Source organism: Orcinus orca, chromosome X, assembly GCF_937001465.1.
Source record: "Orcinus orca chromosome X, mOrcOrc1.1, whole genome shotgun sequence".
NCBI classification, from domain to species: domain Eukaryota; kingdom Metazoa; phylum Chordata; class Mammalia; order Artiodactyla; family Delphinidae; genus Orcinus; species Orcinus orca.
The window spans coordinates 104,280,528-104,297,666 of NC_064580.1; the positions used below are offsets into that span (position 1 = coordinate 104,280,528).

General features: G+C 47.4%; 1 protein-coding gene across 1 annotated transcript in view; it reads right to left on the reverse strand.

The window, feature by feature from the left end:
- The window catches only part of TMEM255A (transmembrane protein 255A), a 47,528-nt gene that overhangs the window by 15,055 nt on the left and 15,334 nt on the right, over positions 1-17,139 (reverse strand). Inside the window, exons 3-8 of the mRNA XM_004285578.3 lie at positions 16,886-16,948; positions 14,636-14,725; positions 9,516-9,584; positions 8,068-8,139; positions 7,571-7,659; positions 408-570 (exon numbers count right to left, since the gene is read on the reverse strand). Of these exons, the coding sequence (XP_004285626.1) occupies positions 408-570; positions 7,571-7,659; positions 8,068-8,139; positions 9,516-9,584; positions 14,636-14,725; positions 16,886-16,948 (546 nt within the window). The remainder of the gene's footprint in view (positions 1-407; positions 571-7,570; positions 7,660-8,067; positions 8,140-9,515; positions 9,585-14,635; positions 14,726-16,885; positions 16,949-17,139) is intronic.

Consider the following 17,139-nt stretch of genomic DNA (forward strand, 5'->3'; position numbering starts at 1 on the left):
CAATCGGAGAGGCCACAACAGAGAGAGGCCCGCGTACCGCAAAAAAAAAAAAAAAACACAGGCAACTCATGTTAACAAGAAATGTCTGCAGGCTGATGGCATCACCTGGCTCCTTCGACTTGAGCTGTTTGAAACCAGCTACATTTTTTTTTTTTTGGCCCCACTGCATGGCATGTAGGACCTTAGCTCCCCGACCTGGGATCGAACCCAGGCGCCCTGCAGTGGAAACACGGAGTCCTAACCACTGGACCGCCAGGGAAGTCCCAAAGGCAGCTACATTCTTGAACCAACGGTTTCTGTTCCTCCCTTCAAAGCGTGGGTCCCCATTGCCCCCAACCGTCTTGCCTCGCCCCAGCCCTGACAGGAGGAGGGGTCTCTGTGGGATGGGAAGTCACTTCCTTCCTTACCATGTCCTTAAAGCCCCCCAGGACAGCGGCAGTGATGATGCCCAGGAAGAGGCCGACGATGTTGAGGATGGTGGCGGACCAGAGCAGGTGGTAGAGGTGGATGATATCCTGGCAGCTGCTGACGTCAATGTACTCATAGTAGCCACCGGTGATCTCCACCCGGCTGGACGGGGAGAAGCACATCCAGTCAGTCTCCAGGGAGCAGGCTGTCCCTCTAGGGCTTTGGCTACCATGCGGCTCAGTGAAAAGACAGATGGGCAGGTGGGGAGCTATCGTAAGGGACATCGTAGCCAACAATGCACTCGGGGAGCAAGATACGATAATCAATCAAAGTGTGACTACCGTTTATCCCCGAAACCCTCCTACCTGCCAGAGAAACACTTGTTACCATCAGCTAAGGCTAATCCTAGGTGGCAATTATCGACACCTGCTATGTGCCCGGCAAGGGGCTAAGCATTTTACAGACATGAATTCATTACATCTGTGCTAATATGGCGGCTTCTAGTCAACAGGTGACTATTAAAATTAAGTAAAAAATTCAGTTCTTCAGTCTCACCAGGCACATGTTAAGTGCTCAGCAGCCACAATTTTAAGGGCCACACTAGTGGCTGGTTACTGTACTGGACAGAGCAGATTACAGCATTTCCATCATCACAGAAAGTTCTATTAGGCTGCGCTGCAAATCCTTACAATATTGTGTGAGGTAAGTACTACCACCATTCCCGTTTCACAGATGAAGAAACTGAAGCACAGAGAGGTTAGGAATTTCCTCAAGTCGTAAGCGGTAGAGCTGGGATCTGAATTCAGGCTTCAAAGATTTCAGTGTTTCCTCTCCCAAAACAAAACACCAACAAACAAAAAACAACATCCCAATAAAGTACTAAAGCTGAGTTCCTGCACAAAATCTGAATATCACCTCCTCAGAGAGGCCTTCCCTGACCACTCTGTCCAAAGACATCCCCACCCCCACCCAGCCTGGTCACTCTCTAGCCCACTACTTGCCATGAACTGAATTGTGTTCCCTTCCAAAATTCATATATTGAAGCCCTAACTCCCAAGGTGACTGTATTTGGAGAAGGGCTCTTAGGAGGTAATTAAGGTTAGATGAGATCATAAGGGTGGGGCCCTAATCTGATAGGATTGGTGGCTTTACAAAAAGAGGAAGAGAGAACTCTCCACACGCATGCACACACTGAGGAAAGACCACGTGAGGACACAACAAGAAGGTGGCCATCAGCAAGCCAGGAAGAGAGCCCTCACCAGAACCTGACAATGCTGGTGCCTGATCTCGGACTTCCAGCCTCCAGAATTATGAGAAAATAAAGATTTGTTGTTTAAGCCAACCAGTCCATGGTATTTTGTTATGGCAGCCCAAGCTAATTTCCCTTCCCTAAATCCTCTGCAGCACTTACTCCTTACTAATGTGTGTGCTTCATTACTGTCTGTCTCCCTAACTTGAATGTGAGCTCCATGAGGGTAGGGACTTGGTTTGTTTTGTTCATTGCTGTGTTGGACACATGGTTGGTGCTACATAAATACTGGTTAAATTAATTAAATGGAAGCTCCTGTCTTCCTGGATGTTGCAAACTAGTTTACAACTTGGCCACTGGAATCAATAATGAATCTTAAACACTGTGATTCTTACAATTAAACTTAGAACCAAACCCCCTGGCATCAGGATAGTTATGTGTGACTCCCCTGCTATAAGAATATAGAAAATGAAAAAGAAAAAAAATTAAACGTTAACCTCCAAAATGAATCAGGGAGAGATTATTCACAGAAGACTTTTAAACTTTACAGATAAATTATCTTAGAATTCTTTAAAACCAGTGCTTCTTTAAGGAATTGAAATCAGTGTGGTTACAGGACAGCCTGCGTCAAAATCTGTGTTTGTGTGTCTATGTGCCTGCCTATGTCACCGTGTTATTTGTGTGTGCCTGTGGGAGTCTCTGTGTGTCTGTGTGTGTGTGTGTGCATGCATCTTTGAGAAAGAGATGGTTAAACATGCAGATTCTGAGGCCCAGCCACAGTCCTACTAAATCTGGCAGAATCTCTTGGGGTGAGGCTCTGGAATCTGTGTTAATGAGCTCATTGATATTTGAGACCCGCTGTTTTAAATAGTAAGCTTCCATAGTGAAATTTTAATGGTGTTTCAATTCATCAGAATTTGAGCTAGATTTCAGGTTTTTCGGGAACATAGCTGGACACCACCTGGAAGCATACACTGAGTGTCTCCTATTAGCCGGCATGGTACTTGAGCCTGGGGATGCGGCAGGGAGGATACACAGATTACTTACCGCTCAAAAAGGCACCGCTGTACAAGGACTCTCCCCTGAAAAAGGCAGGCCTGTGTATAAGGGCGAGTGTGGGGTTGTAGGGGTGCAGGGGAGGCTTGAGAATCAGCTTCTGACTTCTCCCCAGGTATCTTTGCTTATGTCCTAAAACACCGAGGGTGGGCTGGTAGCACATACAGATGGGTGGTACAGCAGAGCAGACTCTGGAATCAGACTGCATTTGAACCCTGGCTCTGTCACTTATTTGCTGTCTGATCTTGAGCAACTTTCTTAACTTCTCTGAGCCCAGGGGATTTCATGAGCGAATGCACGGAAGCAGTACTCTAGCACATTGTAAGGGCCCCCCCCCCAAAACATGTAGCTGTGTTTTTTCCCTTTTAAGAGCCAGCCTCTGGCAAAATGATTCAAACCTTTGAATCGTGTTCTTAAAGGCAGTGACGCTTTAAAAGCACAGACCACAACATGGGGCTAGATTAGTAGTTCATTTAAAAGTATTCACTAATTGTAGAGAATATATGTTTGGTTTCAGTTTGAGTGGGTTCAACAGCTACTAAAATGATTTTTTAACTGAACCGTGAAGCAAAAGAACATTAATACTAGATCTGGTTCAGGGTTTAGCTAATTAATGTGGTTTGTTTCTGTTTGAGATTCATGATTCCATTTGGTTCAGTCTCTGGGCAGAGCTTTGCCTGATATTCCATCATTTGGATTCTCACTGCTCCCACCCTCAAGCCTCCGTGACTGCAGCGCCCTCCTGCCGGACCCCATCACTGCCTGGTTCAGCTTCCTAACACATTTGTAAAACTAAGTCATTCATTTAATCAAAAGCCTTCCCTGGCTCCCCATTACCTTCAGGAAAAAGTATCCCAATTCCTTAGTCTGCCATAATCCAACTCCAAAATGGAATCCACATTCCAGCCAGGCTGGAATCCTCAGAAGCACCAAACTGGCCATGCTGGGTACTTATTCCAGACCTTTGCTCAGATTTCTCCCCCTGCGTGGGAGGTACTGCCCTCTGTTCTCTGCCTGTCCTGATCTCTCCCGCTGCGCAAAGCTTCAACACACACTTCTCATTCTTCAAGGACTCCAGCACCTATTCATTAGCTTTGTACCTGGACTCCCACAGCCTCAGTCTGTTCTTCTCAGTTTGGCACGTTGCATATGTCAATAATTCAGCTATTCATTTCATCTGATATTTACCGAGAGCCTACCCAGTGCTGAGTACCGTGCTGGGTGCTAAAACCACAACCAAGGCCAAGGTGGACACGACGGCTCCGTCTAAATTCTAACCTCTGGGAGGGCAAGGTCATCTCTTACACTTCTTTTGTGTCTCCCTCACTGCCTCCTAGCTGGGTGGTAGAAATGTTATGGGTCATCAACAGATACTTGGTGAATGAGTAACTGAGTTCAAAGACGGATCATTGCATTGACCATAAGATTGATTACCCAGTGCGGGCTTTTACCCCCTTGCTCCCAACTTGCCGGGTGTGACTGGAGAAACAGATAACCTCTCTGTGTTTCAGTCCCCATTCAACAGAGTAGGAGGCAACAGATCTTGGAGAAAGCCAAAGGGCATCCTTCTGCTCTTCCACAAGGGCCTGGAACTATTCACCAACTGTTGGTGGACAGGCAGCAGCTATGGGCAGCCTCTGTGCACCTTTCTCTCACTGCGTGTATTCTGTGTATCAGTCTAAACCCCCCTCCCCATAATCCCCCTGGTAAATTGAGTTCCTTAAGGGCAAAATGTTATTTTAAGGATATCTATCCTTCTAGAACAGTCCCTGGCACACAGTAGGAGCTCAGTAAAAGTTTGGCAAAGGGAGGAATGGATGAAAGTGAGCTATCATCTTTCATTTTATTCATCGTCAGCTGCGGCAGTTCACAAACCACGCCCATTTCCTTTCGCGTCCTTTAGGTTACACACCGAAAACCAGTGATATTGACTTGACCTCTCCAAAGCTGACTGAAGGCTGAAAGGCAGCTGCTGCAGAGCTGCGTCCTAGAGAAACCACCTTCCTGCACAGGGTGAAATGGAATCGTCTATGTTTGGTATTAAAACCTCGCTGCCCCTGACGTCAAAGAAGGTCTGTGGCTTCGAGGGGACAGCAGAAACTCTGTTTCCGTAGCGCTGGACAAATGACTGCCTGATGTTTTTGTTCCCACTTGTTTTTTTCTTGGCCTCCTTTCCAGGAAATGGACTAGAGGAGCTGGTAATTGATTAAAAATAGGCTTCGTGTGAGGAAAAAAATATACGCATTCGGCAAAATTAAAGTCTCCGAGCCTCAGAATGCTTGCAGCTAGCTATATTTAGGCCTGGAGATTAGGTCTCCTTCGAGCTGGCTGGAAAAAGTCTCGGGTCAAAGAAAATCTTTTCCTTCTATTGTAGGATCATCACCTCTTAAGTCTCGCGCCTTGCTTTCTGACCGCATGGGACTGTGTCCTGATGAAAAGCTCAGTAAGTGCTTTTCTAGTGGCTTTGCCCTTGGAATCTCAACGCTACAGACCTGGGCAAGGCCTCGATCGCCGCCTGAGGCTGGTCCCCAGGCATCAGGTAGGTGAACAGCGTTTCCAGCTCAAAGGTCGTTAGGGGCAGTGTCCCCATGAACCCTCTTAGTTGTCTGGTCCAATAGTTTATTTTCCTGGGGAAAAGGGTGTTCCTTTTTGATCCTTTTTAACACATGTCACTCCCTTGTCATCAGGTCTTTCATTCAAGCCTGGTCCTGTGCCGGGGCCTGAGGATAAAGATAAGATGAAGTTGTGTTCCCTGCCTTTAGGGAGCCCAGAGTTTAGCAGAGCTCCTCATAAAATTCCTTTAGGGCCTTGAAGACGATCCTGGCACGACTTGCTATAAGAAAGTCAGTTATTATGAAGTTCAGATTGACAGGAAGATAAATTGGGCTTGAGTCTCCACTTAAAAAAAATTCACCTAAGGGCTCAGCTAAATGGAATTTAAGGTAGGATTTAGTTTATTCAGACCTTTTTCAGAAACACACCTAATTGTGGAGAGAAAGGTGTGCCCATAAGGAATCACTTCTCAGCCCTCTCAGCGGGCCTCCTCTCTCCTCCTGGGATCTCAGAACGGAAAGGGAAAGGAGAGGAGAGGAGAGCTGGCCAGAGGAAGGGGTGTCAAAAGGAGGGAGGGGGTAAAAACAGAGGGGAGGACTGAGCAGGGGGAGGGGGATGGACAAGGGGAGGCAAGAGGAAAGATAGCGAACTAACCCCAATTCCCCCAGGACCTATTTTACATTCCTTTGATCATTTTTGGAAGGATGGGCTCAGGAAGTACAATTATAGCCAGCTCTCCATCACCGCTAAGGAGGGAAGTCCTTTACAAGTGTTAGTTATTATTACAACATGAATAATTGAATCTCCCAGATAATCCCCAAACCTCATTTGAGTCTTTAAGTTTCTCTTCCTCCACCGCCAAACCTTTTAATGAAATGAGACCGAAATGAGACCGGTGCTAGCAAAGAAAGTAAAAGGGCTGGCGAGAGTCCCCCTTCTCCTCCCATCGCTCCACTGCCTCTGGTCTGTCAGGTCTTTAATCCTCAAACCGGAGACACTGGCCCCCCAAAACCATGAGTAGGGAGTGTGAGTGAGGAGGGGTGCATCCTGCTGACCTCTTTGGACCTAGCTCCATCCGGGCCCCTTCTGCCAACTCCTCCCTCTCTTCCACCCTCCCCCTCCTCAGCACCCCTGCACTGATAGCTGAAAGAAAATACGTGCATGGCAGGCACTGGCTGACACACCCCACGTACAGGGCCGTTTACTTATGTTCTGCATCACCTGCTCACGCATTCCTGTCTATTCCACCTTCTAAATTGCTCTTAAAAGTACTCCTTGCTTTCCACCATCCCCAAACCAACTTAATCTAGACTCCGTTCCCTTTGGCCTGGACTCTTGCAGTGGCCCCCTAGTAGCCTCCAGTCTCTAACCACTCAAATCCATCTTGCACGCTATACCCTTCAATGGCTCCCAGTTGCTCACAGGGTCAAGTCCAGAGGCATTCCTATGGCCAGTGAGCCCTCCATGATCTGATCTGTGACCAGCGCTCTGCCCTCACCTCCCCCACAACTTCTGGGAAGACCCTCCTCACCTCCACCCCACTTGGGTTTGTTTCCTAACTCCCTCCTTATCCTTTAAATCTCAGCTCCCACATACCCTCCTCCTTGACACGCCCCCCTTTGCCCCCAGTGACTCTGACTTCCAGTCATTTGCATAGAGAGGGTCTCCAGTACAGCCCCCAGATCCGCACTGCACTTCTCACACTAGACTGCAATCAATGGCTCACAGGTCGGTCATCCCTGCTAGTCTGCGAGTTTCTCCACAGGACTCTCTGTATTCCTGGCACCTAAATATGTCTTGAAAGAGAATAAATGATGTTTTAACAATTGAAGGGCAGAGCGCCAGAGTGGTTGTAACAGAACTAGCACCAAAATCTAAGTTCTGTGAGGGCAAGGAATTTTGTTTTGTTTGCTGCTGAATCTCTAGCGTCTGGAACACAGTCAGGCTATTTGTTGAATGTTGTTGAACTTGGACTTAGACAGAACTGAGTGTGAACCCGACCTCTACCATTTTCAAACTCTGTGTCACCTTGAACTAGCTGTCTGTTTCCTCTGAGCCTCAGTCTTATCATCTGTAAAATGGGGATAATAATTCTACATACATCATAGGTAAGAATTAAATGAGATCAGATACTTGACAGCACCTAGCATAATGCCTGGCACAGAGAAGGCAGGTAATGCATGTCAGCTGAAATCCTTTGAAGACCAATGTCTTCTACTTCTCTGATCCCTACCGTGCGCCCTTCCCCCACCCTAGCCCTGCTCGTGCCCACTGTGGTCAAACCATCAGGGGCTCGGCACTCACTTGCCGCAGTTGTAGAGGTCACAGCAGAAGCAGGTGTTGCCCCGGATGCGAGGTGTGCAGAATCCACGGCTGAGGTGAGGGCAGTTCACCTGGGGACACACCACAGTGAGTAGGTGAGCTGGCACTGGATGGGAGGCGGGACCCTCTGGGATTGGCACTGTGAGTTAGTGACTGATGGAGACGGTAAGGATGGCTGTGAAATGAATACACCAATGCACGGGCAGGATGGGGCTGGGCAGGTGGCTGGCTGAACTCGTGTGTGAGGCAAGTCACTGTGGAGCTGGGCTCACGTGCAGCCTCGTCCACAGCCCTCAGGGCCCCATCCCTGAAGGGTGGAGATGGAGAGGAGGAAGGACGGATGGAAGGACGGACAGAAGAACAAATGGATGGTAGGAAATGAGGATACAAGGGGCGGGAAATCAGGGTATGGGGGAAAGGGGACCAGATGGGAAGGAAGACAGAGGGGCCATCACATGCACTTTGAAGTACAGTAGTACCTCTCGAGCTGCCTGGGTAAGGTTCCTCATAACCCTCGCAGAAGGAGAATTTTTGGTTGAGGAACTTATGACCTTATATAGGAAAAATAGGGTTAGGGGGACCAGGGTTACAAGTGAACCTATGGAAGTCATTATTAACATTTTTACAGTCACCAAGTTAACACAAGAATGAGAACACGATGAAATCCAGAGAATAGCAATGATATTTTACACATCTCGTGTTTGCAAAAAAAATGTAAAAATTAACTTCCATTTATCATCTCTTATTTGTGAGAAATCTTCCAGGCTCTCCCCCGCCCCATATGGATGCAATGAAGTGCTTGTAAATTTGTTTCACTGTGTTATAGAGAATGTTGGTGGTAAACGCGCACTTTTTTCTATATTGGGTCCTTCATCCAAAAGCTCATGCCTTTCTGATAAGCTGTTGGCACATACATCTTTCTACTCCTTTCTAACCCTAGAATAGTTAGAAAAATGGTAAACTGGTGATTGGGGAAGGAAAATGGGGCAAGTGGGTGGCACTGTTCACACTGTATGTCAAGGAAAACAGCTTCCCCTGAAGTTATGCAATGCAGTCACCATTTTATATCCACTTGCCACCTTTTTCTAACAGTCACAAGTTTACCATTTTTCTAACTATTCTCAGGGGCGGGGGGGGGCATTGACTTTCAATTTGAAGTTAATAGAGAACCAAATGGTCGAGGTTGCTAGAAGCACATGGTAGAGTTTTATATTAAAGGGCTCTCTGGATTGGAGAGAGGTGAATGTGAGCTGAAGTGAAAGCTCTCCAAAAATGACCTGGAGCCGAGCTTCACCTCACCGCCCACTGCCTCTGCTTTTGTGTGAGGCAACAAGGAACCCAAGGAGAGCCATGCGGGGCAGGAGAGACACACCCTCACGTGTCCACTCAAGCAGCAACAGACTGGCCTCCGGGCGTGTCGTGACAGGCCTCCCCAGAGCCTCAAAGTGGACAAGGCTTCTCAGTGACCCTCATTTGGCTTCCTGACCCCTCCCATATGTGGGACTCAGACTCTGCCTCCCCGGTCCAGGCCTGCTGCCTTGGTGGGGCTCCCACTTTTCTTCCAGCTGGACATCAAGTCCAGGCAGCTGAACCATCATCCACGGACATGGGGGAGGGACCTACCCTGTGGCCTCTGTACTCTTCGTCTGTCCCTCTCGGGATCAAAGCCACACACTGAGAGGCTGCCTGCTGGGGTCAGAGGGGCAGCCTGTGGCCACAGAACAAAGTAAATCTGATTAGGCCTCATGAGGCTCTAACCTATGACCATGGCCCCATTAGCACTGTGCTCTGACCCACTGAACAAATCAACTAAACATACCTTGTAGCAAGCTGTAGGCCTGGGAAAAAGAGTAAAAGAAAAGGGGTTCCAGGCAGAACAGGAGACTTTCCCCAAAGGTAAGACGTGCAGCCTCCTTCTGGCTCTTACCTCCTCAGCTTCCTTCTGGGATGTCTTGGGCACATAGTGGCACCGGTTAGCATAGAGTGGTTTCAGATCCTGGAAACGGAAACACCAAACCAAATGGGTTTTGGCTTTGGAAAATAGAGCAGCAAGTGCTCTGATTGGTAATAAAAGATTTGAATACACACACACACACACACACACACACACACACACACACACACCCCAGAGCAGGTAGTGGGTTGGGTTGATTTCTGAAAGCTGCCCATCTAGGGAGCCTGAGAATGTGAGGATCAGATAAAAATGTTCTAATAACTGCTTTCTATTGGGCCACTTGGTTAATGAGAAATTAGGAAATTGACTGAGAAGTGGGTTTCTTGAAATTTCCACTCTGGTTTTCTTTTATTTCTAGTCTTTGTCTCTTTGCAAAGAGTCCCCAGGGAACAAAAGTCAAAACTCCAAGTTATTGCAACATCACACGCCCAATCGGAGGGAGGCCAGCTCCAACAATGAGGATTCATTATCACCTGGGGACAGGACCAGGGCTGGCTGACACGTACCCTCTGCTGTCATTGCCACAGCTTTTTCAGAAGGAAGAGCTCAGGAAGCAAGCCCCAGGGGGATGGGTAGCCATGGAGCCTGCTGTAGATTTTAACTCAACTGAATGATGAGCCATTTTCACTCAATTACACAGATTAAAGACAGTGAACTCCAAAAATACCACTGAAGCCCAGAAAACTAACATGGGGCTCAAGGACAGTTGACTAACCCTGCTGGCTTGGGCAGCTTCCTGGTGAGGGAGCTCTCAGACACAGGGACTGGGGTGGAACAGATAGATGCAATCCAGTGCTACCTGGAAACTGTCAGTCAGGGGATGCTGCCCACTTTCCGGGGGACAGTAAACATCCCCTGACTGGTAGGGGGCTTCGACCAAAAGCAGGTTAGCACAGGACAAGCAGTTTATGCAAACTGACCTTTGGAACTCGGCCAAAAGCACCTTGGCAGAGGGAGTTTATCTATTGCCCCTCCTTCCCCCTAAACCCACTTCTCTCACCGTTTTCAATAATCCTGGTGGCTGCTTTTCCCCACACATGTGATTGAGCATCTCCTGCACCAGACACCCAAGTGCCTCCTTGCCTCCCTGCCTGCTGCCCCGTCAAGGACCTAGGACCTTCCATCAGCTGCTTCCACATGAATGTCCTGACCGCTCCGTGTTCTGAAAGTACACTGCCCTGTGGGCTCAGCCTGGAGTCAGGCTGGAAAGGAATGAGGGTTCTCATGGTCACTGACAGCAGGGTTTATTTTCCGACTTTGGGCAATGGCAGAAGTCATCATCATCCTGCCGAAGGGGAGGCTTGATGTGCTGGTCGGAGCCCTCCTGACCTCCTGGGTCTCCAAAGAGCATTCAGCCACCAACTGCCTAAATGAAGACAGACGTGTGTGTGTGATGGTCGCCCATATGCTGCCTCTGGGTGCTCTTGTGCACTGAGGCCCCAGGGGAGGAACAAGCCCATGTGACTGGCCAGTAAGAAAAGGCCACTTAGCCGCGCAGCCTTTTCCATCCGAAGGGCTAGCGACTCCGGAGTGGAGGGCTGGCCACGAGACTGCTTCTTGCTGAGTGTCAGTGTGCTCTGGGCGAGGCCCTCTCAGGGCGCGTTCACACCCATTATTTCATACCGTCCTCATGTTAACCCTGAGAGGCAACCAGGTTACTATCACATCCACGTGGAAGAGGAGAGACTGGGCATGAGGAGGGAAAGGGATTTTCCCAGCTAGTTAATTGCTATATTCGGGGAGGGGAAAGGAAGGAAACTGCAGACGAGAGAGAAGGAGTGAGACACATTTAGAGGGGGGTCAGGAAGTAGGTCTTAAGGGGAAGTGCACATGTCCCCAAGCCAAAGGACAGGGCACCAGGAGGTTAAAGGGCTCCAACAACAGGAAAGGCTGGCTCTAACCCACCCGAGCGGTGCTGGGGTCCAAACGTGCCTTTCATTTAAACTGGCCAACAGACATCACCATAGATTAATAAAGCCTTCTCCCTCAAAACTGTCTGGGTACCAGTGAGGACTGGCAGATGTCTTAGGACAGGTACAATGTAGGCAAAAAGTTGTTCTCAAAGACTCCTCCAGCCTTACTCCAACCTCCCGAATCAAATGCTCTACTGCAAGCCACTAACGGCAGGAGGTACAGAGGGCCTAGACTCAGAAGCTGGAAGAAACTTCCAATAAATATAATTTGGATTTTTCTCGCATTGCCTTTGGCTGAGGCCAGTGATCAAAACCTTTAGGAGTTTAGGAGTCGGGAAAATGCAAATCAAAACCGCAATGAGAAACCACTTCATACCTACTAGGATGGCTAGAATTTAAAAGTCGGATAATTACGGGAGTTGGCAAGGATGTGCAGAGACTGGCACACTCAGATACTTCCAGTGCAAATGTAAAACGGTGCAGCCACTTTGGAAAATTGGCAGTTCATCGAAAGGTTAAACGTAGTTACCATATGACCCGGTACTTCCAATCATAGGTATATACTCAAAGGAAATGAAAACATATGTCCACGTAGAAATTTGAACACAAATGTTTATAGCAGCATTATTGATAACAGCCAAGAGGTGGAAACAACCCAAATGTCCATCAACTTGTGAATGGATAACCAAAATGTGGTATATCAATACAATGGAATATTATTAGACCATAAAAAGAAAGGAAGCAATGATACATGCTACAATATGGATAAATCTGGAAAACATTATACTAAGTAAAAAAAGTCAGGTTACAAAAGACTACATATTATATGATGCCATTAACAGGAAATGTTAATTAATATAGGGAAATCTATAGAGAAAGTAGAGTAGTGGTTGCCTAGGACTTGGGGGAGCAGGGGGAATAGGGAAGTGATAGCTAAAGGGTATGGGGTTGTTTGGGGGATGATAAAAATCTTCTAGAATTGACGTGATAGTTTGCACATACACGTGAATGTACTAAAAGCCACTGAATTATATACTTCAGATGGGTAAATTATATGGGACGTGAACTATATCTCAATAAAGATGTTTAAAAAAAGAAACATTAGGAGTGGGAGGAGGAGGGAAAAGGAGGAAGCCATTTTAGCTCATGATGCCATGAAAATCTACTGCAGGCTTCTTGGCCACTAGGCCTATGTTGCCATGGAGACTGCCTCGGAGTGAAGAGCGCTTGTCAAATGGGGATAATAACACCTGCCCTACATATCTCACGGGATTGCTGTGGGTCTCAAATGAGATAATAGATGTTAAGGCACATTGAAACACTAAATTCACTATACAAAAACAAGGAATTATTGTTATTAAGATGGCGCCTGTTGAAACAAAATAGCACACGTACTATGATTGTCTACAAGCATGCTACAAAAATAGGTATATACTCAGAGGGTAATATGCAAAAATTGCATATGCAATAGAATTGCTATGTTAGGGTGGTAGGATAGTGGATGTTACAAGTTCCTGTTGTGTCACTTGCCTTTTCAAAAAGAAAAAGATGAAGAAAAAGATGGCTCTCTCAGCTAAACTCAAAAGGGATGAGTCTGATATAGGGGCTGACATATTCCTGACCCCAAAAGAAAACTGGGCTAAAAGCTTCTCTCTTCCATCCCATACTTTTCCCCCTGCCCAGTAATTATCTCCTGACATGCCAGCACTGACCATAGGAATTCCACTAATCTTGGCAAATGAGGGACTGACTCTTATGTCTAGGAGGAGAGTCCAAGAGCAAGTTGGGATTGAAATAATAATGTTAATCATATGCAAATGTTAATATTATGTTAATAATGCAAATCATCCTTTCCCAGATCCATCCATACCCAGGACACTCCCTCAGGATGACCTGCACTATTAGCCAACGATTGAAACGGAATAAAATATGATGGATCCACACAATATTCTGATAATACAATTTTTCTCTAATTCAATTGTTTTAGAAAACATATAATTCCAACTAGTTCATAGGATGTTTTCATTTTCAATGTTGGTTCACTTGGGGGAAAAAATGAGTATCTGAGGTTTTTGTGGGAGCTCAGGAAGCTGCTTGGTTTGCTCTCGATTTGGGTTTGTGGGCCAGATCAGGGCTATACTATGACCTCCCTGGGACTTCTGCCTTTTGTGGACAGCTTCCTCCATTAAAAATTGTTGAAAATGATATTTCATTTATTTTGATTATATCTTATGACTGCATTGGTATAAAGACAAATTTCTATTATGTGTGAAAACATTTTTTTTGGCCTAAAAGTTCATCATTTTTCTTCTGATTTGAAAAGAAATGATCATATTTTTCTGGGACCCTGAAAGTCCGTGGGTCACAGGCACTGTTGTCTGCTGAGCCCAACAGAGAAGGCGGCCCTAGGCCAGATATCTGGAATCGTAAGAGATGGAAAGCGCCGACCGAGGGGTGAGGGCTCCTGCAGGGAGCCCTGTGGGAAGGACCCGAATCCCAGGCTTCTCCAAGAAGGAGCACAGGTTTGGGTTTCAGGAGTAAAGTAGCCTTACTCGAGGCACAGCTTCTCCAGAACAGGAAGCATTTGGCGCCTCTACTCCAGAACTGGGCTCGTTTTGGAGACTCCCAGCTCTGGGGCTTCCTCCGGATCCCAATCACATCACTCCTCTCCAACCATGAAGACAGCGAAGTTCAGGTATCCTAGAAAAGGTGTCTGTCCTCATGGGCTGCTCTTGTCACTGTTGGAGGTGGGGGAGGTCAGCTATTGCCACCTCCAAGGCTCTCAGGAAGTCATGTGGCTTCCTGCGGCTCTCTCCCTACCTGCTCACTCCCAACACCAATTCCAAGCCAGTCCCCTGGCCCCTGTCTCTGACTTTTCCAAATGTCACCCACGTGTCAACAAAGGCTTAGCTCCAACCCCTCCACCATGGGGAAGCCTGCTCTGATCCAAGGTAAACCACTTGGGCACTTAGAGTTTATATGCCCAGCTTAGACCAATTTCTCTAGATGCCCGTGTGTGTCCAGGGATGTCCTCATTTTGACGTCACCTCCTTGAGGCCGGTGATGTCACCTCCCTCTCCTGTACCTCTCACAGCCCTTAGCACACACCCAGCACACACACACTCGATGAAGCCTTGTTGTATTGCCCATTTACTTTAACCCAGGACTAAAAATACTCACAATGTGTCTGGCAGCGAAGACCCCGTCGACTATGGCACAACAAAAGGCTGCAATCACACCAAAGCTGATAAAGACGATGGAAGCCACCAGCTGTGGGAGTAGGGGTGGGGGACAAAGCAAAAGTGTCTGTTAGCCCTCCACTATTGCTGCTTCTGGAGACAAGGCGATCCCCAAGACACCGCCAGCCAAAGCAGAACTCTGGCCTGCCAGCCCGTGTGAAGAGTGAATGCCCTTTTCAGTCACGCAGCACGAGTGGGAGCGGGGGAGGGCGACGCGGAGAAGGGGCCATTGAAGCACTTCTTACACTTTCAGGGCAAGCTAAGAAATTCACTCCAGGAGTCTGTGAGTGCCCAAGGAAGAGAAGGCTGAGGAACTAGACTGCATGGCTCTTCCATTCTCAGACTCAGAAAAATGTTGGACCTTTGACATCATGAAGTCCCACCCCCTATTTTATTTATTGTGGAATTGGAGGCTCAGAGAGGGGAAGTGGTGTGTCCAAGGTCACTATCCAGTCTATGGAAGAGCCTGTGCCCACCAACTCCTAGTCTAGTGTTCTTCCCAACCCCTCATGGTGGGCAATGATGAAGAAGGGATGATTCTGAGGCCCTGCGCAACCCTACATGGCCCTGCATCACTGAAGAAAGAGAACACTCAACTTATTATGGCTTAGTTGTCAAAGACATTTTACAAGGGTTGAAGTCTCTGAAATTGATCAACTCTGTGTGGTACATACAAAAAAGTTCAAGTAAGAGAAATGTTTGCTGGAAGCAGACTGCCCTATTCTCTGATCGTGTTAGATAACAGAAATTTTCCTAGTAATTTGTCTTCCATTACAAGGGCGATACCACAACCCAACATGGGGGTAGGTGTTTCAAGGCGTAACCAGGGGCAGGGATAGGTACTGCCTAAGCCCACCATCTGCCCGTGTTGACCCTCAAAACACCCTCTTTGAGGTGTTTGGGGGCTAAAGTAGAGAAATAGCATGGCATTAAGCTGCTCCCCAGGGAGAAGGAGGAAATCACAGTCAAGGCCACCCTAAGGTCCTCCCATCTCACAGGCTAGAAGGTAATACTGATCTCCTTTGGGAGTTGTTCAGAAACGTCGCCCCATAAATCTCGCTTCACAGCACTACCGAGAGTTGGTAAATAATGGATGAAAGATGTCATGAAATTGGCATTATCAGCTATGCTATGATCAGCTCTACAATTAGAACTCCCCTGTCATTTTGAATAATTTAAACCCAAAGTGCAAACACAACTGGCAGCGGAGAGCCCAGGTGAAATGGAAGAAGAGAACTATTAGAACCCCTCTGAGGGTGATTCCCTACATTGCTGGGGGGAGAACACACGGTTAGAGTTCCCTGTCCCTGGAGCTATTACGTTATCTGCTTAAACTTGCTGTTGAATAGACCCCAGCATCAGTCTAGATGCCACAGTGACTTGTGTGGGGAAGCCTAATCAGCCCACCATCTGACAACTCACCAGGCATCTTGACTTACAAGCCCATAAAACTGCAATATGCTTGCAATTCGGTCTGTACCGGCTTCTCTTGCCCTCTAGGAAGCCTTCTCAGGCTGAAGCAAGAAAATACAACAGTCTGCCCTTGCGGGCCCCCATTCGGACATAGAACTTTGTGAGTTTTACCTCCTGTTATATGCGTACCCTTCCTCTCAACGTTACACATACTTAGCTTTGAACTATGTATGGGTAATGGGAATACTTGAGGTTGGCTTCGTAATTTCATTTCGTCTTCTTGCGCCCTAAATATATTTGTTCTGTTAATTAAAGTCCCCTAGATTGGAATCTCCTAAAAGGCAGGAACCCTCTGCGAAAACTCCTCTCCAAGATTATGCATCAGAGAGGAAGGTGTGAGGGTCGCCAGTGAGCCAGGGCTGCAGCAGCAGGAATCGAAGACGCAAAGGCATCCGATGCGAGGACAACTGGCCTGACTGGATAGGCTGGCACACTCCTTTGCGAAGGAGGAGAAAAGCAAAAGGCAAGATCCAGATTATTCCATCCCTGTGACTTAAGGAGACTAGCTGGGCCACTGAGGGAACATCAGGCAGGGTGAGAACAAGTCCCATACCACAGGGTCACTTTAAAACAAGTTCCCCGGAGGCTTAGGAGAAAAGTAAAGTAGCTGTTTCTTTTGTGGCCCAATTTGGGCAACCTTAAGAAATGTGTCACTTATCCACAGAAATGTTGAGCTTTTTCAGGTGAAGAATTTGATTCTATAACGATGAAAACTTACCATCTGCCGTTTGTTCTCCACGAGGTTTGATCCGATGATTCCAAGGAATGATCCAAAGCCGAGCTGCAAAGCAACATGGCACAGATAGCACGTGGGAAGATGGTTAGCCTGACCGCACGGTCGTTCCACCCCTGGGATACAATTCAGGATAACAGAAAATACCCGGGGTACAGATGCTAAACCCGTGCAGCTGTTACACAAATACAGTATGAGTAAGAAAAGTATTTCTCCCACCATTTGCCAATTTTTCCTCG